Source organism: Petaurus breviceps, unplaced genomic scaffold, assembly GCF_028583685.1.
Source record: "Petaurus breviceps papuanus isolate PSGF00001 unplaced genomic scaffold, PetGlider_PUasm1.0 91133, whole genome shotgun sequence".
In the NCBI taxonomy this organism is placed as follows: Eukaryota; Metazoa; Chordata; class Mammalia; order Diprotodontia; family Petauridae; genus Petaurus; species Petaurus breviceps.
In genome coordinates this window covers 66,186,402-66,209,638 of record NW_027187419.1, presented here as the reverse complement: position 1 = coordinate 66,209,638, position 23,237 = coordinate 66,186,402, and the positions used below count along the sequence as shown (strand labels likewise).

The 23,237-nt window shown below is 37.4% G+C and overlaps 1 protein-coding gene across 1 annotated transcript in view; it reads right to left on the bottom strand.

The window, feature by feature from the left end:
* The window catches only part of B3GLCT (beta 3-glucosyltransferase), a 127,357-nt gene that overhangs the window by 12,783 nt on the left and 91,337 nt on the right, over nt 1–23,237 (bottom strand). Inside the window, exons 10-13 of the mRNA XM_069080270.1 lie at nt 21,578–21,647; nt 13,163–13,276; nt 9,143–9,242; nt 7,520–7,639 (exon numbers count right to left, since the gene is read on the bottom strand). Coding sequence (XP_068936371.1) covers nt 7,520–7,639; nt 9,143–9,242; nt 13,163–13,276; nt 21,578–21,647 — 404 coding nt within the window. The remainder of the gene's footprint in view (nt 1–7,519; nt 7,640–9,142; nt 9,243–13,162; nt 13,277–21,577; nt 21,648–23,237) is intronic.

The following is a 23,237-nucleotide window of genomic DNA, read 5'->3' as shown; positions in this document are numbered from 1 at the left end:
GTTGGAAAAAAAAATAGAGGGAAGAAATAGGGAGAGTTGAAATAAAAATAGGAAGGTTCAAAAGAAGGGTATGTTTTTGGGAAAAAAAAAGAATGAATTCTTTTTTAGATATAATGAGTTGAGCTGTCTCTAGGACACAGAGTTAGGAATATTCAAGAGGCAAGTGGTGATATGAAAGTGGAGTTCAGAAGAAAGAAGGCTAGATGTAGAGATCTGAGATCTGGGAATCATCATCTACATAGAGATGATCACTGACCCCTTGGAAGCTGATGAGATCACCAAGAGAGCGAATGTAGAGAAGAGGACCCAAGAGAGAGCACAAGGAAACAGTCAGGAAGTATGATATGGATGATCAACCAGCAAAGGAGAATGAGAAAGAGTAGCTAGACCAAGAGAAAACAATATCATGAAAACCCAGAGAGAAGAAAGTATACAAGGAATAGAGGGGTGGTCAACAGTATGAATATAGTTTGCTATCTCTACTTACTTTAAATTAAATGATGACAGATTTGGAGCTGGCAGGGCCTGAAAGATAATAAAGTTCAACCCTCTCATTTTAACAGATGAAGAAACTGACAATCAGTGACTTGCGTAAGGTCACCCAGAGAGTGAGAGATAGAGTTAGGACCTAATCCAGCTTCTCTGCAGCAAGGTGGTGCGGTGGGGAGAATGCTGAACCTGGAATCAGGTAGAACTGAGTTCAAAACTGACTTTGGATTTCTACCAATTATATATCCTTGGGCAGCTCTGTCTTCCTAAACAGTAAAACAGAAATAACAATAGCATCTACCTCCCAGGGTGGTTGTGATAATCAAATAAGATAATATCTGTAAAACATTTAGTACAGTATCTGGCATATAGTAGGTACTTAGTAAATACTTGCTTCCTTTCTCTTCCTCTAAATCCAGCACTCTACTTCTTTATTTTCCTCTTATAAACATAAAAGAAAAATAGGAATACGAGATCTTTATAATAATTTAATCCATTTGTATTTCTGTAGATTCTGAAAGTTTTGACTTGGTAAAGTACAAGTGGGGGGTGAATTTTGCCATTAGCAAATCAGTAACTTCTTTCTACACATCCTGAGCACTAGCTACATAAATAATCCAAATCGCCCAAGCACATGTGGACTTGCAAAAAACCTTTTTGTTAAGATAGTGGGTTATTTAAGCAGCTGTCTCGACATGGAAAATTGCCCATCATGTTGTGCTGAAAAAGAATCATGTGTCCATCTCGTAAGTCAATTTTTAAATATTTTAAAGCTGTTTAGAGGCTAGAATTTTAACACTTTGATTTTCTTTGATATCTCTATTTCTTTTAAATTGGAAAAACTTAAAGAAGCAGAGACTTTCTTGAAGTTCTATCAGGAAATTAATACCACATCAAAGAAGAGAGACCAGTATTCTGTATCAGAACACAACTGTCTCATGAAAATTTCTTCAGGAAATATCTTCTGGTTTTCTTCTCTGAGAATTACTTTACCTATCATTCTATAATGAAGTATTTCAGCTCTGAGGTCAAGAGCTTATTCCATGAGGCAATGATGCAAAAATAGAGTGCATCAGAAAGATCTGAGTTCCCCAATGAGATCATACAAATGGGAAAAGGACCCACATGTGCAAAAATATTTATAGCAGTTTTTGTGGTGGCCAAGAACTGGAAATCAAGGGGATGCCCATCACCTGGGGAATGGCTGAATGAGTTGTGGAATATCAATGTAATGGAATACTATTGTGCTATAAGAAATGAGGAGCAGGCGGACTTCATAATAACCTGGAGACTTATACAAACTGATGCTGAGTGAGGAAAGCAGAATCAGGAGAATATTGTACACAATTATGGACACATCATATCTGTCACAACTGACTTTAATAGACAGGGCTCTTCTTAGCAATGCAAGGCTGTAAGGTAACTCCAAAAGACTCATGATGGAAAAGGCAATCCACACCCAGAGAAAGAATTACGGAGTCTGAATGCAGGTTGAAGCAAACTATTTGCTCTCTCTCCCTCTCTTTTTGTTTTGTTTCTTCTCTCTCGTGATTCACTCATTGGTTATAATTCTTCTTTACAACTTGACTATTGTGAAAATATGTTTAATGTGAAAGTATAAGTAGTACCTATAGCGGATTACATGCCATCTTGGGGGAAGGGGGGAGAAGACAGAGGGAGGGGAAATTTGGAACTCAAAAACTTGTGGAACTGAATGTTGTAAACTAAAAATAAATTAATTTAAAAGAAAGACCCGAGTTCAAATCTAGCCTCAGACACTCACTAGCTTTGTGACCCCAACTAATTTCTGTTTTCTTTAGCCTCCAATGTAAATGGTGTATAATAATAGCACTTACTTTCAGGGTGGTTGTGAGGATAAAATGAAAATATTTGTTAAACACTAAGCATAGTGTCTGGCACATAATATACATTTAATAAATATTGGTTCCTTCTCTCCCTCTTTTCTTGCTATGATTGACCTTCTGTCCCTCACTAGGTGACTACAGGTATTTCTCCTCCCACCCTATTTTTCCTCCTACTCAAACTCAATCTAATGGCAGAACTTCTGGGTTTCATAATGGGGTGGGGGGGGGGATATGGAATAAGGGTAGGGATAAAACCTGTTGTTTCATTAGTATAGGGAAATCCTAGAGGAGGAAAATCTCTCTACCAACACTGGTCAGGCACCTTTTCTGCAACAATTAAGCAATTCTTTATGACTGGAAGTTGATCAGCTAACATGTGACCGATAGCTAGGTGGGATTACTTCAGGTCTTCCTCTCTTTGAGGTTAGCCCTCTCTCTCTCCTACACTAGTTGCCAATGGTGGGTGGGTATTGGATTAGGGGAAGAAATAGTGAAAGTTCCACAAATGGGGGGAACATTGGAAAGAGATAAAATCATAGACTGATAGAACAGAGAGTCTCTACCCTCAAAGGTACCTATAATTATATTAGGGGAAATTAAGGACAAAACTGAAAGTAACAGCAGTTTTGGAGGTAGAAATGAACATTAGGGTCAGTAAGGGGACTTACCAAATTTGGACTGAGATGTGGGAACCAATTCTGATCCCACAGAACAATGAAACATACCTTTCTCCTCTGAGGGGGTAAAATGCAGGAGGGGGGATAGGAAGCTTGTTACAACAGACAGTTTCACCATTCTAGATGTGTGTGTATGCATGCACACATGTATACATATGGATGCGTATCAATAAATGACTATAATATGAAAAGAAAAGGCATCAATAAGTATTTTTTAATGTGAAATGAGAATGGTTGTTGGTGATTACTTTGGAGATTAAATAAGCAAGGACATTAGTCACTTTATATCTCTGGGTCTCAGTCTCTTCATCTCTGAAGAGGGGGGTTTAGACTAGATGACCCCCAAAGATCCCTTACATCTCTAAATCTCTCCATGTCTGTGGAGAGCCTTGAATGCCAGACTAAAATGTTTGGCCTTGAGCAAATCAAGAGCTAGTGAAAACTTACCCTTTCATTATGATAACATCTTCTCCATAGTATGGGATCCCTTCAGTATGTTAACAAAGTACCTTTTATCCTATACAACATATAACTGGGCAGCTTTCAAAACTCAAGAAATTCTGGCTAAACTGTTCCATAAACCAAAGTTCATTTTTTGCCATCCCTCATATATTCATAGTGTAACACTACTCTCGATCCTCAGTTGTTACCTTGCCTTCTCCCATAAATTGCTGCCTTTGCTCCCACTATCTGCCATAGTCAGTTAGTCGAGTAGCATCTATTAAACGCCTATGTGCTAGGCACTGTGGTAAGAGATGGGTGTACAAAAAAAAAAAAAGACAAATCAACAAACAAAAAATACAACAGCAAAACCCTGATCTAAAGGAGCTCACAGTTTAATGAGCTCACAGTCTAACATACAAACAACTGTGTCCAATCAAATGTATGCAGGATAAAGTGAGAGTCATCTCAGAAGGAAGGCATGAAGATTAGGGAGGCCTGGGAAAGGCTTCCTGTAGAAGGTGGGTCATGTGATGGCTGAGAGGGATTCCTGCATCCCCCATTGGTAAAGTTCCTTCCTTCCTTTGGGTCTCAGGTCTCAATTCAGAGGTCTCTGCTTCCAGGAAGCTTTTCTGGACACTATCCCCACCTCTGACTCCTAAAAAGAAGTGACCTGCTCCCCTTTAAATTTCTTAAAGCATTTGGCCTAACTTCATTTTGTGCTTATCTCACTTTAGCTTGTATCAGGTTTATTTGTGAACTAGACTTTTCCCACATTAAATTGTAAACTATTTTAAAGTCAGGTTCTGTGTCTTACCTACCTCCATAACCCTAGAACCTAGCAGAGTGTTATGTATGTAAATACAAATATTTGGGCAGCTAGATGGCACAAAGGATAGAGCACTAGGCTGGAGTTAGGGAAACTCATCTTTGTGAATTCAAATCTGGCCCTAGACACTTAATAGCAGTGTGGCCCTGGGCAAGTCACTTAATCTCTGTTTGCTTTAATCTACTGGAAAAGGAAATGTCAAACCATTCCAGTATCTTTTCCAAAAAAACCCCAAATGGGGCCAATAAAGAGTAAGACAGGACTGAAACAACTGAACAACAAAAATGCTAGCTGAATTAAACCAAATACAGGATTAAGGTTGCAAAAAAAACATTATTATAACTTCAAAAACAAATTATACTTTAAAAAAAAATTAGCACTTCCTCTATGGCTTGCCTACTTGCTTTTAATTTAATCAGCAACACAATGAACAAAGATCTACTTAATTCCAGGTCTGTGGAACCTTAAGTGCCCTAGTTGAGCTATTTCCTGAGCCTGGAGCAGAAAAGGGTCCCCTTCACTGGGTTTGATACACTTAGGCCTCCTTGGAAATCCATGAACGGGATTCTGGTATCAAGAAATATTAAAAGACCCCAAGGAAGGCCTCTGGCACATTGGATAGATCACCTAAGAAAGACTTGTAGATAGAAAAAACAGGATAAGAAATCCTGGACAGGTTGAAATCTGCACTCATATCAGTGAAATCATGGACCAGTAGAGGTAGCAACCTTTACTATACAAAAATCTATCAAATTAAAGGGCTTTCCAACCAGACTGAACAAGGATACTTCTATATTACTGCCAATATTAGCCAAAAATTCTAGTGCAGAGTCTTCTGCGTGCACAGGTGAGAACCCAGAGGGTCTGGGATTACAAATTCAACTAAATCCTAGCCTTTCAGGAGTTTGTAATGCAAACTGGTTTTATATTTGTAAACAAATTAAGATTCTATTCTTGTTCTCTAAGCTGAGTATAGCTGCAGATAGGTACTGTAGGGAGGTCCCAGCTGTGGGTATATTAAAAGCGTAATCTCTGCCCCTTTGGAGAGTCTTAGCTGGGTGGTACAGTAGATAGAGTATTAGGCCTGGAGTCAGGAAGATACAAGTTCAAATTTGACCTTAGCCACTTAGTAGCTATATGACCCCTCTTTTACCAAAAGGTTTCAGAGGCGTTATACTTTGTAGTTAGTAAGAAGAGAACAACTGAGGGGTAGAGACTGTCCCTTTAGTATATCCATAGAGTTCTAGCTCAGCCCATCAAGAGTCATGAAAACCAACAAGAAGCAATCCCAAGATATCTACATCTGCTCTGTAGTTGGGGGAGACTAGGAAGGAATGTCTCCTCCACTTCACATCTCCAAGAAAGTGGCCGGGCGGGGTGGGGTAGGGAAATGGGAGGGTGGGAAGTGGGGAAGGAAGTATTACAGCATTATGATCCTGGACACAAAGCAGATGCTCAAGAGAACAAACAAAAAACCTTATTTTAATTGATTTTGCACACACAGGATGGCATCAAAATATTTAACAAAAAAAAGTGAAGATTTAATGTCAAAGGTTTATTTTTTTGTTTTTGTTTTGTCTTATTTTTTAAAGTCCAAACTTTGATTTCATTGGTTTAGGGAAATTTCCATCATGAAGTTCCCTCTGCTAATGGCACCTGTCTACAACTTCTGGCTTTAGTCAGAGGTTTTTTTTACTGTTTTTGTGTCATGGACCCCTCTGGCAGTCTAGGGAGGCCTATGGACCCTTCAGTTGTGTTTAGGGCATTTCTCCATGACTCCTTCATCTGCTTTAAGGCCACCCTTAGCCCACTCTCCTCCGTCCCTGCTCTGGCCTCTCCATTCCTGAGGCCTTAGCTCCAACAGAAAAGCAAGTACTTGACCTTAATGGACTCTGGATGGATTGGCAGGAAGCCTAACTAGGCAGGACTAGTTTTGCCTGTTATTTCTCAGACTAATGTTTTTAAATGTCCAAAATAAAATACACAGGAATAGAAAGGAAGCCAATTACATTAAAATACAATTATCAAAATAGTTTAAAAAACGAGTTCATGGAGTTTGGCTTAGAGAGTGTCCTGGGGTACCAAGGCCATCCAACTAGTCAGTCTTCCTGACTCCAAAGTCAGCTCTCTGTTCCCTGTATCACATTGCCTCCCTCAAAGTACCCATTCTCAACTGCTCTTTAAAAGTAGCATTACAAAATAGAGGCAGGATCATGAATTGAGCAATTTACTCGTCTGTTCCCCATCAACACTCTAAGACTCTAAGACTGCAGAGATGGTATTGACTTACCTTGGGAGGGATCGTTTCCTCATCTTGGAGTTCTCTACACCAATGAAAATACAGGCATAGTCCTTATTATAAAACCATAAATAAATTTCTTAAATCTCTAATTTTCTAATAGTTTTCTACATTTTCTACCGAAAAAAATGAAATATTTTTGTTGTTAGGCTGTTTTTCATTCGTGTCCTAGTCTTTGTGACCCCATTTGGATATTTTTTGGCAAAAGTAGTGGAGTAGTTTACCATTTCCTTCTCTAGCTCATTTTACAGATAAGGAACTGAGGTAACAGGGTTAAATGACTTCCTAAAGCCACACAGCTAGTAAGTATCTGAGACTGGATTTGAACTCATAAAGATGAGACTTCCTGATTCTAGGCCCAGTACTCTTATCTACTGTGCCACTTAGTTGCCTGAAGTACATCTATAAGAACGAAATAGTAATTCTCTAAGATTTTGATCCATATCTTTAAAAATATACTGATCATTAAAATTAGTTAACTGTTTTAAACAATATACCACTAAAGACCTTTTTTTAATACCAACTGCTCTGAAACAGGGAGTACCTTCATATACTCTAAGGATAAGACATTCTTTTTGAGGTTTATGACATGTGGTGTCTAGAGTCCTGGGAATGCTGTCAGAAAGAGAGACATGGGTTCAAATTCTACCTGTGACCCTAGGCAAATCACTTGCTACATAAAACTCCCTACGAGTTGTCTCTCAAGTCACAGAAGTAGAGGAAATTTCCATAGAGGGAGCTGCATGCCATAAATTATTTTTGTTTTGGTTTCTTTAACCTAAAAAAAAAAACCCACCCATTTTTCAAAAACAGCTATTTAACACAATGTAAATACAGTTATATCATGGAATACAGAATTCAGAATGATCACAGATAAATATTAAAGATAAGGTTGGGAGGCATCTCAAAATTCAGTTACCCTCCTCCTCCAGTGATGTAGCTATATCCTCCAGTTCCCAGTCCGTAGCCATAACGCTCTCCTAGAAACACTGGTTCACTTGAGTCATAACAGCTAAGCAGGTTCCGGAGCCTGGAGATACTAAAATGTCAATGGTATGCATAATTAACAATTACTCCTTTCAAACACAATTTCTGGATCAACGTTTCATGGCTCCTAGAGCCTGCTGTACAGCGCATACTAGCTATAAGAAAATTTATTATAACTGGGGTTCAAAAAGCTCATGGAGGCAATTAAGAAAATTATTAAAATCAGCCAATGGTCATCACAGGGGATTGAGAGAGTGCAGGATAGCTCTATACTGCTCCATACACCCTCCTTCACCTCTTGGAAAGGTATTTTAAGAGGCCACCTCCACTAGATATTCCCCCAAGTCCTGCGTAAAAATAAATATTAGCCAAGCTGCTTTTGAAATTACATAATAAAACTTTCATATACTTCAAGGAGTTAAGATTTCAGTGCAGTGGGTGTTCCCTATTTACACTGATATAGGCAACAATCCTTTTGATAATTTAGGAAAGAGTTTTCAATCTACTACTTATAATGGTGACAGTCTCCCCAAACTTTGTTAGTCTGGTCCTCAGCTGACAGACAAATTGGTCATTCCTGAGCATGTATTGGAAGTCTTTTCAGCTTTGCAGCACCTTCCAAATCATGCCTTGGAGAGCCTAGGATCACTTCTGTACCACTTTGAGGTGTCGAAGGAGGCATTTAAGAGAGGAAAGCTTTTATGCATACAAGAAAGGTAGACTTCCTTATTAGATTTTCGCTCTAATAGATTCCGCCAGTTACCATTTTGGTAAACATATTTCAATCTTCAGAGAAACATAAGTTACTGGTGTGCCTAGAGTTCTAGTGTCAACAACAAAGATCGTCTCTGGGAACTGTTCTGCCTTGGGGACTCTTGGTCACACACAGTAAATACACTATTCATTACAGTACAGATTACTATAATGGGTGTTATACGCAATAAGTTAACTAAAAATAAGTGGCCCCCATAAGGAATACATAACAAATATGAAGAATTCAGAGAATCATGAGACCTATATGAACTGACACAGAGTAAAGGGAATAGAACCAAAAAATATATACTAATAGCATAAAAAAAGAGATAATGCTAAAAGACCAACAGAACACAGGCCAAATACAGTGGACAAAATTGGTTCTTTATTAATTTAGGTTAAAAGCACAATATTCTCTTCTGTTAACATGGTAAACTACATGAGTGAAAAGTTTCATGTGCTACGAGTAGTAATCAACGTACTAGATAGTTTTACTTTTTTATGAAAAGGTATTTTTATTAGAATATTGTTTATTGGTAAGTGACTAATGAGTCAAAACAAAATGTATCCATTAAAATATTTTTCATCTTAAAAAAATAAAAATATCCTATATGACACTATAAGTATACAGATACCTAAGAAAATTAATGATATCATGATATTTATATTAATCACAATATCTACATAAATGCAAACTAGAAAATATGAAGAGAGAAAAGTTTAGATGTGGAAGTATATGAACTACGACTTTGAATGTATGTCTAGACTCTGTATCCACACAAGGACAAGAATGACTTCTTACCTTATTAATGTATCATCATCCACAACAACTAACCAACTTGTTGTATCACTGCTATGGTTCAAAAATCTTTCCAAAATAGCAAAGGTCTTTCCACAGTGACCTAAGAAAAAAGGACAGGATAACATAGAATGTAAAGTGGCAGATTTAGGGTTTGAATTGTGTCCTCTGATATAAAATGTTATATAAATGAAAATTTTAGTCAGTATTATTATCTATGTACTAAATGGAAACAAATAGGAAACATTTGAAGGTAAAATGACCCAGGTTCTATTGGATGAAAAGCCTAAATTTTAATTAGATTAGTTATAATGCAAAGATAAAAGTAAAATTTAGGATCATGGGATTTCAAGGGTAAAACAGACTTTGGAAGTCATTTAGTCTAAGCCATGCCTGACTAATATGTGACTTTGCAACATATAAAGAACATCCTTCCAACAGGTCCAGTTTTCTGGAGTTGTACTGACCAACTCTGGGCAGCTAGGTAGTACAGTGGATATGGTGCTGGACCTGGAGTAAAGAAGACCTGAATTCAAATATGACCTCAGACACTAGTTGTGTGACTTTAGGCAAGTCACTTAATCCTGTCTGCCTCAATTTCCTCATCTGGAAAAGGAAATGGCAAACCACTTCAGTATCTTTGCGAAGAACCCCAAATGGGGTCACAGAGAGTTGGATTAGATTGAAACAACTTAACAAAGAAAGGGATGGAGGGAAAGAGAGAAGGAGGGAGAGGGAAAGAGAGGGAAAAAGATCAACCCTAATTAAAACTGGAAATGGTTAACAATACAAACCAATCATATTGATCATTTTAACAGATATTCAAAATTGGCAGGGCTGAAACTACAAAGTTGCTGAGATTGACACAGTCCCTATGTTTTATAAATAAATAAATGATTATCTAGTTCATACATTACTTGTGGTCTTAATATCATCTTTTATTCCCTTTTATTCCTTGGTAGCACCTTTACGTTACAGCAGGCCTGCACAATATACAGCCCTTGGGCTATTTGTGGCCTGCCAAAGGATTTCAGGAGGCTCCTGAAAAATGTAAGGTTGCCACTGGGCACTCTCCTGTTTGTCACATGACCCGTGACAACCAACCATCATTAGTCTGTCTGTAGTCTAACCTATGTGCAGCCCGAAGGAATATAGCCTATTTTATTTTTGGCCCCAACCTACTGCCAAGTTGTACAGGTCTGTTTTAGCAAAAGAAAGTAGGTAAAAATGGATAGAACTCAAGCCATTCTATCTGGTTAAAAAAAAAGATTTTAAGTTCAATCTTTTTAATATATACTACTTTTAAAACATAAAATAGACATTTTCAAAATTGAGTCATCATATACATATTTGTTCTAAATAAATGTTATATGTTCAATTATATGGCATATTGTTAACCACAATTACATCATATCTACAGCAAACTGATACCTGACATTCAAAACTACAACACTGATGCCCTGCTAGGATCTTTAATTATGAAAGGTCAAAAACATACTCTACTGAACATAATTGAGAGTTAAGTACATTTTATTGTTCTTAGGAAAGTCATTGCCTGTTCAAAATCTGCCATCTATTTACATATGTGCTATTTATAAGAACAAAGAGGAATAGATTCAGTAAGTAAGTGAACTCAAGCTAACATGCTAAAATGTAACACCTGGAGTAGGGAGTTATGAAATATAAATTCCTTTAGAAAAAGAAGGAAGATGAAGGACTGATTTGACAGAAGGTCATAGTGCTTCTGGTCAGTTGAGAAAAATACCATATGGTTAGACCAGATAAAAAAGGGAGAGATACCTTACTATTCTCTTCTATGTTCACTGAGTTAAGTAGAAGTAGGAAAAATCTAGGGATAGGGGTTGGCTTGGAGAATCTTCAATGTAATTTTCTCGGGGACTTCCCAAATTAGTCAAAGGTAAGTTTAGATAAAAAGCATTAGCTAGTGGGGGAGGAAAGAGGGAGGGGACCTGCAGCTGTGAGGCCACATGTGGCCTTCTAGATCCTTAAATATGGCCTTTTGATTGAATCAAAATTTTACAGGACAAATCCAAATTGTTCTGTAAAATTTGGATTCAGTCAAAAAGTCACACTTAAGGATCTAGAAGGCCACATGTGGCCTCAAGGCTGCAGTTTCTCTACTCCTGAGCTAAAACATCAGGTAAGTACCTACTATGGCATCCTGAGATAGAAGGAACAGGCCAGAACATGGTGACTTTCCAGGAGAAATTCAGGAAACACAGAAGCACTGATATTCCCAGGCTTCTAAAAGTCCAAACATCTAGTCCATCTATTACCAAACCTGCTAGCAGCTTCAGTGTTCAAGTGGATTCTGAAGTTCTCAAAAGGCACAAAGTTAAAGATGAATATGATGGAGGTTTCTGACCATTGAGAAAAGGAGAGAATTGATAGGGCTGTTTAAGAAGGCTCCGAGTAAGCTCTACAGTTAGCTGCTCATATTTCCATCTGTAAGGGTTATGGGATTTAAAGATCTCCCATGCCCCATGGACGTGCTGACATAGCAGAGCAAGAAAAAAAAAAAGCCGAGCTAACGGTCCTGTGGTTGGCAGTTGGTGGCAGTTGCCTTTTTTTTTTTTTTTGAGTTGGGACTCCTGCTGAGCACTGCCAGGGGCCGGAGCTGCTGGGAGCGCTCTTCCAGGACGCTGGGTGGTTGCTGTGAGTGGGGAGAGGAGGACCTTTGCCTGAGGTAGCCTGTTCTGTTTTAAAGGCTTGAAAATGTGGGTGCTTTCTACTTTATCTACCTGTGCCAATATCATAACTACTCTGATGGCTTTCACTTTCTGGTTTTGGGACTCAGTCTTTTGGTATCTTAATAAATTTTCTAGTTTATTTCCCCAAATGGCAAACCTGATGTATTTTGTGATGGATAATTATATCAGCATATTTGTAATCTCTATAGGCATTGTGAATATGGCATTGCTGATACACCATCATAGGTCATTGTGTTTCTTTAGAAAACATTCCAATGTTTTTCAACCTGTTTCAGGGATCTATTAAGCACTAGTGGTATAATATGAAGCTTTTTTGCTAATAAAATGTTGGATACCTAAGCAAGTCAGTTTTGTCTGTATTCTATAAGTCACATTCACTGAAATAACCAGCAAGTCTGAAGTAGCCATGATAAATGAGATTACCATCTGGTGGTATCTCCCTAGAACTTCAGAAACATGATGATCCCTGGGGCCCAGAAACCATGGGGATATAGCAAAGCTGTTAAATCCACAAACTGACAGATAATGCCATTGTTACAATTTAACTACTTGTAAAGTGTCAATCTACGTATAGTATATATAGTATCTGTTAACTGGAATGCCTAATAAAATCTTATTTTTTTTAATCATGAGATGAAATATATACATATTGTATATATACATATATATGTATGTATAGATAAAAACATATATAAATACATATATAAAACTGTGTATGTATGTGCATATATTGTGTTTTTGTGCATATGTATGTGTATGCATATGTGTGTATAGATAGATAGATAAAGCTGAGCCTTAAATAAGTATAATTTCTATGTACTCCAATTATATTAATTATGGTCTATTGAAAAACTATTGGGAATAAATAAATAACTGATGCAACTTGTTTTTCAGTTTCTTCAGTCATGTCCAACTCTTCATGATTCTATTTGGGGTTTTCTTGGCAAAGATACTGAAGTGAGTTGCCATTTCCTTTTCCAGCTCATCTTACAGATGAGGAACTGAAGCAAACAGGTTTAAGTGACTTGCCCAGGGTTAGATAGTTAGAAAGTATCTGAAGCCAAAATTGAACTCAGGTCTTGCTGACTCTAGGCCCAGCATTCTATGCACTGTACCATCTTGCTACCCCTGTTGATATAAAGGCAATGCTTAAAGAACCCATGGGAAGAAAGGAAAATGCGTAAGGCAGAATTATAATTTTCTTAGAAAATAAACATTTTCCTGCCTTAATTTATTATATTTATGGAATGAAATATTTATTACAAAGGCACTAATAAGATTAAGTGCTCACCTCTTTCTGTATTAGGCACTCCCAGATCAATAGTTGGAATGGAACTCTCTGCATAATCACTGTAGTATTCAATGAGACTTGCCTGACCTTCCCAAGTCTGCTTTACAATAGGTACTAAAGGGAAAAGTTAGAGAGAAAAGAGATTAGAATCACCCACCTGAATGTGTAGGCAGCAGAGACAACTCAGAATTGCAGCATTTATAAGGCAGTAAGATGGTCACTTGATCTTTTCAAATTCTCCTAGGACTGAAAGCTTGTACTTGTAACCCTGAGAAAAGCTTCAGTTGAATGATGATGAAATGGCATGATTAAAACCCACTTCCTGATCAGCATTTTTAATACCCCCTCCTTTAGCAATAAGTTTTGCCTTCATGCAGATGAATGCATTTACTTCCTTATATGAAATCCTAGTCCAATTACATCATAGTGTTATATGTAAAGCTCAAATCTTAATTAAACTTTTTCTTCCCCCACAAAATGTTAATTCAAAATCTACTTTTTAAACCATCATTTTTTAGCTCAGCTTAAAAAAATTGTTATATTGTTCTGGCTAATCTTAGTATCTTCTTCTGAGATTATTCTCAATTTATTCTGTATGTATCTTGTTTATGCATAGTTGTTTGCATGTTGCTTCTCCCAGCAGACTGTGAGGGAACAGGGAATTTTTTTTTTTGCCTTTGTTTGTATATCCAGAGCTTAGCACAGTGCCTGGCATTTAGTAAGCACTTAATAAATACTTCTTGATTGATGGAACTCCCAAATCTACATACCCAGCTCTCATCTCTTTTTTTTTAAGTTCCGGTGTTACATCACCAACTAGCTGCTGTACATCTCAAACTTACATAAACATCTCAAACTCAAACTCTCTCCAAAACAGAACTCATCATCTTTCCCCCTAAAGGAAAGACGCCAGTCTTGCTTCCTAACGTCCCTATTTTGGTTGAAGGCACTACCATCCTTCCAGTCCCCCAGGTCTACAATTTCATGTTTGTTCTCAAAGCTTCCCCCTCCCTCCCCATCCCCCCCATCCCATTTAATCAGGTTTGCCAATCTTGTCGATTTTTACCTTCACAACATGTCTTGCATTCATCTCTTTGTCTACAACATGGTGACCTTGGTTCATCATCTCCTCTCTCTCTCTCTCTCTCTCTCTCTCTCTCTCTCTCTCTCTCTCTCTCTCTCTCTCTTTCTCTCTCTCTCTCTCTGTCTCCTGTCTCTCTCTCTCTGTCTCTCCTCTCTCTCTCTCTCTCTCTCTCTCTCTCTCTCTCTCACACACACACACACACACACACACACACACACAAACACACACAGAGTTACTTAATCAATCTCCTCGTTCCCTCCAATTTCTCCCCTGGGAATTCATTCTCTGTATCATTGTCAAACTGGTATTTCTGAAGCACATAACTAACAATATTACTTCCTTCTTCAAAACACTCCAGAGATTCCCTAACCTCTGAGACAAAACATAGAATCTTCTGTTCGGCATTTAAAGTCCTTCCCAATCTGGGACTGATTTATTTTTCCAGGTTGATTACACATCACTCCCTCTCACATACTGTGTCAGACCATGACTTTTAATTTCCTAGATCTGTATGTTTACACCTGCTGTCTCTCATACCTGGAATGTTATCCCTCCTCACCTCCAACGACTAATGGACTGAACTGCCAAACAATTTTTAGGTCCCAACGATTCTTGGATTCCCTTCTAGGCTCACCTCAGGTATCACCTCCTACAGGAGGCCTCACCCATTTCCCCTAGTTTGAGTGTTCCCCCTCCTCCACAAGTATTTCATACTTATCTTGTATATATTTTGCAATTGCTTATTTGCTTAAATGTTATTTCCGCCAGTAGAAAGTGAATTACTTGTTAACAGGGACTGTTTTGTAATTGTCTTTGTATGTCGAGCCCCTAGCACTGTGCCTGGCACATAGTCACCTTTTAATAAATGCTTGTTGAATCGATGGATGAATTAACATTAAAGTGATTGATCTTAATCCAATATTAAAGTAATCTCCATGTCGTATATGGTCCTATGATTTTTCTACAGCCACAGAAGTGATAGTACATGCATATCTTCACTGTAGTAAGAGGCATATTAAATGAAAGACAAGTAAGCTTGCTATAAAAAATCTTCACTCAATTCTCTCCTTCCAAAACCCTGTGGCAATTAAAATCTTAACCAGGGCACTTCATTGGCAGCTTATTTTTGCATGTAATAAAGAAAATTACTTACCATGTAATAGGGCTCTCAGGAGCATGCAGTCACTATATGTTCACACTCTTGGGTAAGATATCCTCCATTATTGCATAACACTGGAAGAAGCTGTGAGGAAAAGTCAAGAATTTCCCTCAGTCGTCAACACATGTTCTTGCAGGGTGTGCAAATTGTGCATTCATTTTCCTTGGCTATTAGCCTTCAGTTCCTTTTTGCTCTAATAACTAACCAGGATGGGTGATTCTCCACCAATGAGCTGATTCAAATGAAACTGAAATAAAAATCAAGGTTGACTCTCCTCCCTAAACTCCTACATTCAACTATATTCTCCCTTCTGGAGTTTTAAATAGTGGTTGTCAATATCTTAGGATAGTTCAGGGAACTATCTTCTTTTTTGCTTAAAAGAGGAATTATTATATAGTACAGAGGGCTGGAAATTGGCAACATCTTGCAACACGATTGATTTTTCCCCTACAATACATAAAATGGGAAATCTCCCAATTTAGCCAAACTTTATAATGGTATGAACAGTTGTTATTAAAATCATTAAGCTATTTGAGACCTAATTTGATTGTTTAATACTCTTTGCTAGAGAATATGATGTACATATTGCCTGATCACTGTATTTCTAAAGGGCTGAATGTTGAGAAAATACTTCTGCAATCAGTTACAGTTACAGATTTCACTTTCAATCAATTCAATTTGATTTGATTAAATTCAACAATTAAGTGGCATCATGCTAAAGTTTATGTCATCTTACACATCAAGGCACCAAATTAACAAGGAGTGCCTCCTCAGGAAGATTAATTGACAACAAAATAATTAAAAGAACAAAAGAATGTATGTAGATATACTATATGTATATATGATATATATATGCAACTACATAGATATGTACATGTATATGAATATGTATGTATTATATATGTATACACACACTTATAAATGTGTATTATATAAGAATACATAACAAATGTGGGTTATAACTCACATTTAAAAGAAAAATTTCATGGAAGTGATTGTAATCATTTTACCCCACTGATTGAAAGTGACATCTCCAATTAATCTGTATCCTCAACTACTTCAGAATCCATGGGGAGTACTCAAGAATTATCTTTCATCCACAATTATTAATCTAATTACTTCTCCTAACAAGGAAATTGTAAAGCCCAGGCTTTACTTATATACCTATTTAAGACCCACACACTACACTCTTCATTACCTGCCTACCCATCAGACTGTTCAATCAAAGAGAGAAAACTAGGTAGGGAAAAATGCTAATGTTTGTTTCAGTATACTGATGTGGATTTTACTCTCTGATGCAAAATCACAGCAGTAAAGCTACCTACCTTTTTCTAAAAGAGAATACAGTATTTATTTTTTTTAAAGAAATCAAGAAGCTGTGAAAAGGAACTGAAGGCTGAATAAGTAGCAATTTTGCCTCTTTAATTAGAGGGAAGACAGCAGGATGATGGCATATCACAACCCACCATGTGATCAGCAACAACAGCGGCTGCTACCAGATACTTGAGACATGCACATAATCTGCATAAAAAAAGTAAGGTACAGAAGATTCTTAAAATTTTCTCACAGCTCCTATTACACAGTGAAAAACATATGACCCAAGAGCATGGATCAAGCTGAATCAAACCCCACCGTGGTTTTCCTTACTTAAAAAGCATTTTGCAGCATTTAATGTTACTTCTTACCCTTACAGGTTTTAAAAGTCTGTTTTTAAAAGCCTTGACTCTTAACAGAAACGCTGCTGGGTGGATGGGGTAGACATGGATTTTCTAAGCTAACTTGAAAAGTAATTGTCAGTAAGAATGCAATGTTTCAAATAGAGTTACAGAGTATCATACATATAAAGAGTTCAGAAAGGCTGGTTCCATCAAGCAGTTACACTTTTCCTTTGTATTAGTAGAGAATAACCACAACATTTTTCTTTGAACATTAGTCTTGTTCCTTTATTGCTAGTTTACCTCAGGAAGTAAAGAATGAATTCCATTTATGCCAAATACATTAAAGGCAAGAATGGAATTTTCTTGACTGTACTTTAATCTATCCTTAGAGGTTAACATTTTATACATTCACTAATTATTTTTATAATAATAATTATTACCAGAAAAATGTGTAATGGAGGAGTATCCTAGTCCCTCTATGATTAAGGGCAGAGTAAATTGAGATAAAAGTTAGAAGTTCAAATCTTACCCCAGACAGTTACTAGCTGTGTGACCCTGAGCAAGTCACTTAATCGCTGTCTGCCTCAGTTTCCTGATCTATGAAATGGAGATAAATAACAGTACCCTCCTTCCAGAGTTGTTATGAGGACCAAATGAGATGATACTTGTGAAGTGCCTTGAAAACCTTGAGGAACTACATAAATTCTAGTTATTATCATAGTCACATTAATATTATTTAATATATAATGTTGATAACAATAATCATCAATCATAAGTAAGCAAATTGCTACTACATAACCCTGTACCTACTCCCCTAATGTTTGATAAGGGAGAGAAATTGATCACTTTCATAGTTTCTCCACTACATCTAGGCCATTTCTGAGTTGATCAACATCTTCATTGGAGTGTATATGCAAGGGCAGAAAAAAGATGACACTCAAGACCTAATTTTTCTGCTTAGGAGTATAAAATTAGGGCTGGAAAAGGACCTCAGGGGGCCACCTAATCTAAACCCCCAGTATAAAGATGAGGAAACTGAGGCCTAAAGAGGGTAAGTGACTTACCCATGGTCACACAGGTAGTAAATAATGGAGACAAGATATAAACACAGATCCTCTGATTCTAGAAATGGCATTCTTTCCAATTTAGCATGCTGCTCCCTCTTACTAATAATTGGTTTGTTCAGTCATTTCAGTCATGTTTGACTCTTCATGACCCCATTTATGTTTGTTTGGCAAATATACTAATTGGTTTGCCATTCCCTTCTCCAGATCATTTTATAGATGAGGTACCTGAGGTAAATAGGGTTAAATGTTGTTTGAGGCCAGATTGAACTCAGGAAGATTTCCTGACTTCAGGAGGCCTAGTACCCTTATCCATTGTGCCACCCACTGACCCACTAATGATTAATAATATCCAGGAAACTAGATGACAAGAGAGAAAAGCCAAGCTTCCTAACCCAAGCTAAAATTGTATTTGGGGGTTATTTGTGGATTTTGATTCCATCCTTTCCTGATTAAAATAGAAAATAAAAAGTTGGCTTTTACAAGTTTCTAAAAGCTGGCTTTCTAAATACCTGATCTTCAAGAGTGTATGTCCTCTTCATCAACACCATTAAATGGTATTAGGTGTGCACCTGAAGGCACATTATACTGCTTTGTACTATAATATCATGTTTCTCATAGCATCCTAGATGTAGAACTGGAAGTAACCTCAGAGGCTATCTAATCCAACCTCCTCATCTTATAGACAAGGAAAGAGAGACAGAGAGAGATGAAATGGGCTGTCTGAAGCGACACAGGTCACTAGTGATAGAAGCATATGTGAAGCCAGGCCCGATGACTCCAAAGCCAGCAGCCTTTCCACTGTGTCACAATGGTTCTCTCTTTGTTCTCCGTGGCAATAGCTCATGGCCTTAATGAAGAAAACATGGCAACTTTCTCAACCAGGTAGTAAAGGGCAGGAAAGCCCAAAGTTCTGAGATTCTCCCAGCATATACACAAACTCAAGAGTCACAGGAAACTTAGAAATTCCCTCATCTCAGAATATTTCTTTTAACAGACACATTACATTCAAATGAATCTTCCAACAGAAAATCAACCAGGTTTAAGAACAGTCATAAATTTTCACCTTTCTCTGTGACTGGAGCCAAATAGTTATAAGAAATGAATACTTTTGGTTGCTCTAGTTGCTGAAGCATTTGCTAGTCTGTTCAATTCCCATAGTAATAGCAGCAGGCATTATTAGAGCTAGAAGTTATCATTAGGACAGAGCATCCACTTTATAAATGAGGTACCTGAGGACCAGAGAAATTCAGTGACTTGTACTGGGTCACAAAGCATGTCAATGGCAGAAGTGAGACCAGAATTCAGGGCTCCTGATTCCCGTGCCAATCTTCTTTCCATTGTGTCACACTCTTCCTGCTTTTATATTCTTTTATTTAACAACGATTTTTTCAAAAGATAAAATGATCTTCTGGCTAAATTCACGATAGTAGGTGAGGTTATTTTGGGGCTTTGTGAAATAGGGTTCTTGCTTTTCACTACTTTCTTATTTCGATAATCCGTGCACAAAATGCTATCTAATTCCAAGCTGTATTAACTCATTTCTTGTCTCTTTTATCCAGTCATCCAGAAATTTCTGAACTTAATTAGACAAAGGAACACAATGGTATTTGTGTGGGCAAGTTACTGCCATGTATCTATCAGCTTCTAGGAGGAAACATTTGGAATCTTCTTTTCTAAAAATTCATATTAATGATTTCTTAATTGTTTTTATGGCTCTCCAGTGAAGTGTGACACTCTGAGAGACTGCCAACAAAATATTGCATATTGTGACAGATATTAGGAGTCATCTTCATTTCGTCACTCTAAGACTTATCTGGGGTTCTTTTTATCAAGAGTTACTGCTCTAAAGGGATTCTGAGTGTGGTGAAAGCTTTCCCCTGAGCCTGGCTTTGTAGGGCAAGGTACAGACTGAGCAGGGGAAGGAGGTATGAGGCTTCAAGAAAGGCTCAGTCATTTTCTGCTCAAAACATGTGTTGTTCTGCCCAAACTTTGATTGGCCAAGCATCCAGACAGAGAGCATAATGTAAAGAGAGGGTTCTGTTGCAATGAAGGATGAGAAAGACTGATTTAGTAGTCAGCATTTCATATTTCTAATTCAGTTGGAGGTTAAGATAGAGTTCTGGACTTGTAGTCAGAAAGACCCGAGGTTGGAGCCTGCCTCTTATGTGGACTAGCTGTGTGACCCTGAGCTAGTCACTTCACTTATCTGAACCCCAGTTCCCTCATCTATTAAATGGGGGATGGCAACTGCACTTACTTCATAGTATTATCTTGAGGATCATATGAAATAATATATATAATCTAAAAACATTAACATGCTACATAAATGTGAGCTATCATTATCATCCTGTTGCTGTTGCTTTGCACACTCAGAAGAAGATTAATCAATCAATATTATTAAGTACCAACTATGTGCCAGGCACTGGAAATACAAAGACAAAGACAAAAATTAAATAGTCCCTGCCCTCACGGAGCTTACATTCTCTGGGTGGAGGCAACATGTGTACATATAAGCGTAAACAAAATAAATGCAAGGTCATTTTCAGGGCAATAGAAGATGGGGGGGGGGGGGTTAGATCAGGAAAAGCTTCATCTATAAGAAAACATAGGAATGTGGATTTGGACCTAGAAGGGACCTCAGAGGCCATCTAATCCAGTCCCTCATTTTACAGAGAGGTTAAGCAACTTGTCCAAGGTCACACAGATAGTAAACAGCAGAGCTAGCATTGGAACCCTACTTACTTGGTTCCAAGTCCAATGCTCTTAGCATTCTTGCCATTATGTCATGCTGCCCATCTCAAGAACACTCCTTGGCAGTACAACAAAACACCTATACATTCCCCAAGTGTTCTCCATTCTGTGGCTTAGTTAATAGGGCTCTCCTATTTTATAAACATCTTCCTTTCCCATATTCTTTTTTATCTTTATTTCACTTTTGAGTAGAACAGCTAAAAGTGTTTTCTTTGGAAGAATGTACAATGAAATCTAGGAGGATGATGGATCAGGGACAGTCTTCAAAATTCTCAATGGACCCACTTAATTTTCATATTCCAAACTTTTCACGAGCAACATATGTAACATGATTCTAATAAACCACCAAGACTTCGGTGAGAATCAAAGGTTCTACACAGTTCAAATTAAATATTTCTGACATGCTGTCCCAAGACAGATATTTTCTAAACTTTCCAGTTTATGAATAAAATGGGGCTTTAATAGGAGTTATGAATTCATATTTTGTTTAAAAGGAGTTGTGAATTCATATTTTGATTCCACATGAATTCATATTCATAAAGTTTAACCCTTCTAATTTGCCTGTCAAAATTAGAAATACTGTTTAATGTAGATTTTGCTGGTTGCCCTATTTGTTCCTAATTCTTTTGATCATGCCCTAATAAAACAAAGAGCATATTTTTAAAATCCAATAAAAACAAATGATTCAGAACATACTTCTGTCATCATGAAACTTCTTGCATGTTTTTACAGCAACAAAAACAGCCATCTCTTTCACTGGATCTCCCTATGAGGCAATAAGAAAAAAATTTTCATGCATTTATAACTTGAAGTGTTTCTTTAAAGTATGCATTATAAAATCAAGCATCAGCTATCCCAAAGTCCATTAAAAAGTAGTTTTTTTATGACAATGAATCCAATCCTACTCCCCAGTTAAATTTAGGTCAAGAATGGAGGACATCATTTTAATAACAATCAAAGTAGCTCTTTTCTAATTTTTAATGAACAGGATGGAGAATGCCTAGAAACAGGGAATATTTATAAGAATATGTATTAATTAGGATATTATTTACATGTCTATTGTCAATAAAATTAGTGGATTTGTTTAAACTTAAGTCTGTAGCTGAGAGAGTTACAGACGTTAGGATGGAATAGGAGAAAGAAGACAAGGTCAAGGGTCAGAAGACCTGGGCTCTCATCCCAACTCCACTCAAGCTTGCTGTGAAACCTTTAGAAATTTACTTAGTCTCTCTGTAGGTGCCCATTTCTTCCTCTCTTACAAATGTGTGGTTGGACAAGGTGATCATTATGATGATTATGATCATGCCATCTAACATTTATATAATGCTTTAAATTTTGCAAAATGCTTTACATACATTATCTCATTTGGTTTTCATAATAACTATAAGTGGAAACAGACACCAACCTGCCTGCCCTAGCTTCCTCATTTAGAAATATTAAAATACATTTGTGAAATATCCTAGTCTGAAGCCTTTGGAGTAATGTGAGAGAGAAATATCCTCAACCTTTCTTTAACTATCAATTCCAAAACAATGTCATGTTCCCTTCTTTCTGATCAGCCCACGAAGGTTATTGCTCAGTCATTTTCAGTCATGCCTGATTCTTCATGACCCCATTTGGGGATTTTCTTAGAGTCTGCCATTTCCTTCTCCAGCTTATTTTACAGATGAGGAAACTAAAGCAAACATGATTAAGTGGCTTGTCCGGAGTCACACAGCTAGTAAGTATCCGTGCCTACATTTGAACTCAGGAAGATGAGTCTTCCTGACTCCAGGCCCAGCACTACCCACTTCACCACCTAGCTGCCCGAAGGGTTCCTCCTCAAAAAGTAATTAGGGCAGCAAAAGGACAAAGGCAAGCTGCCTTTCACTGATCCATGGAAGAATAGAAGCATCTTCTCCTATGTACAGAAAGGATTAGGTTGGTGATCCTCCTTTGGACCACGCATCCCATTATAGACTGTATCCCTTCAAAATCTAGTGAAGACCCTCTCTCAGAGTGTTTTAAGTAACTAATGCAAACACTAAATTTCAGTTAGAGCTTAAAGAAAATTCAGATGTCATTTTTTTTCCATCTATATTGATAGACCCCTCAACTTCACTCAACAGAAATTTATTTGTGGACTCCAGGGTAAGAAGTCTTGACTTAAGAAAAGAAGAAGCCTCTTTGATTACTTCAGCTAATGGAAAGATATCTTTTGTGTTCACCCTTGGCCAGCTGGAAAGAGAAATGAATGGTTTTAGGAAATTATTCTCCTTACTAGCCGTGTGACCCTGGGCAAGTCACTCAACCTCAATTACCCTCACAAAAAGGAAGGAAGGAAGGAAGGAAGGAAGGAAGGAAGGAAGGAAGGAAG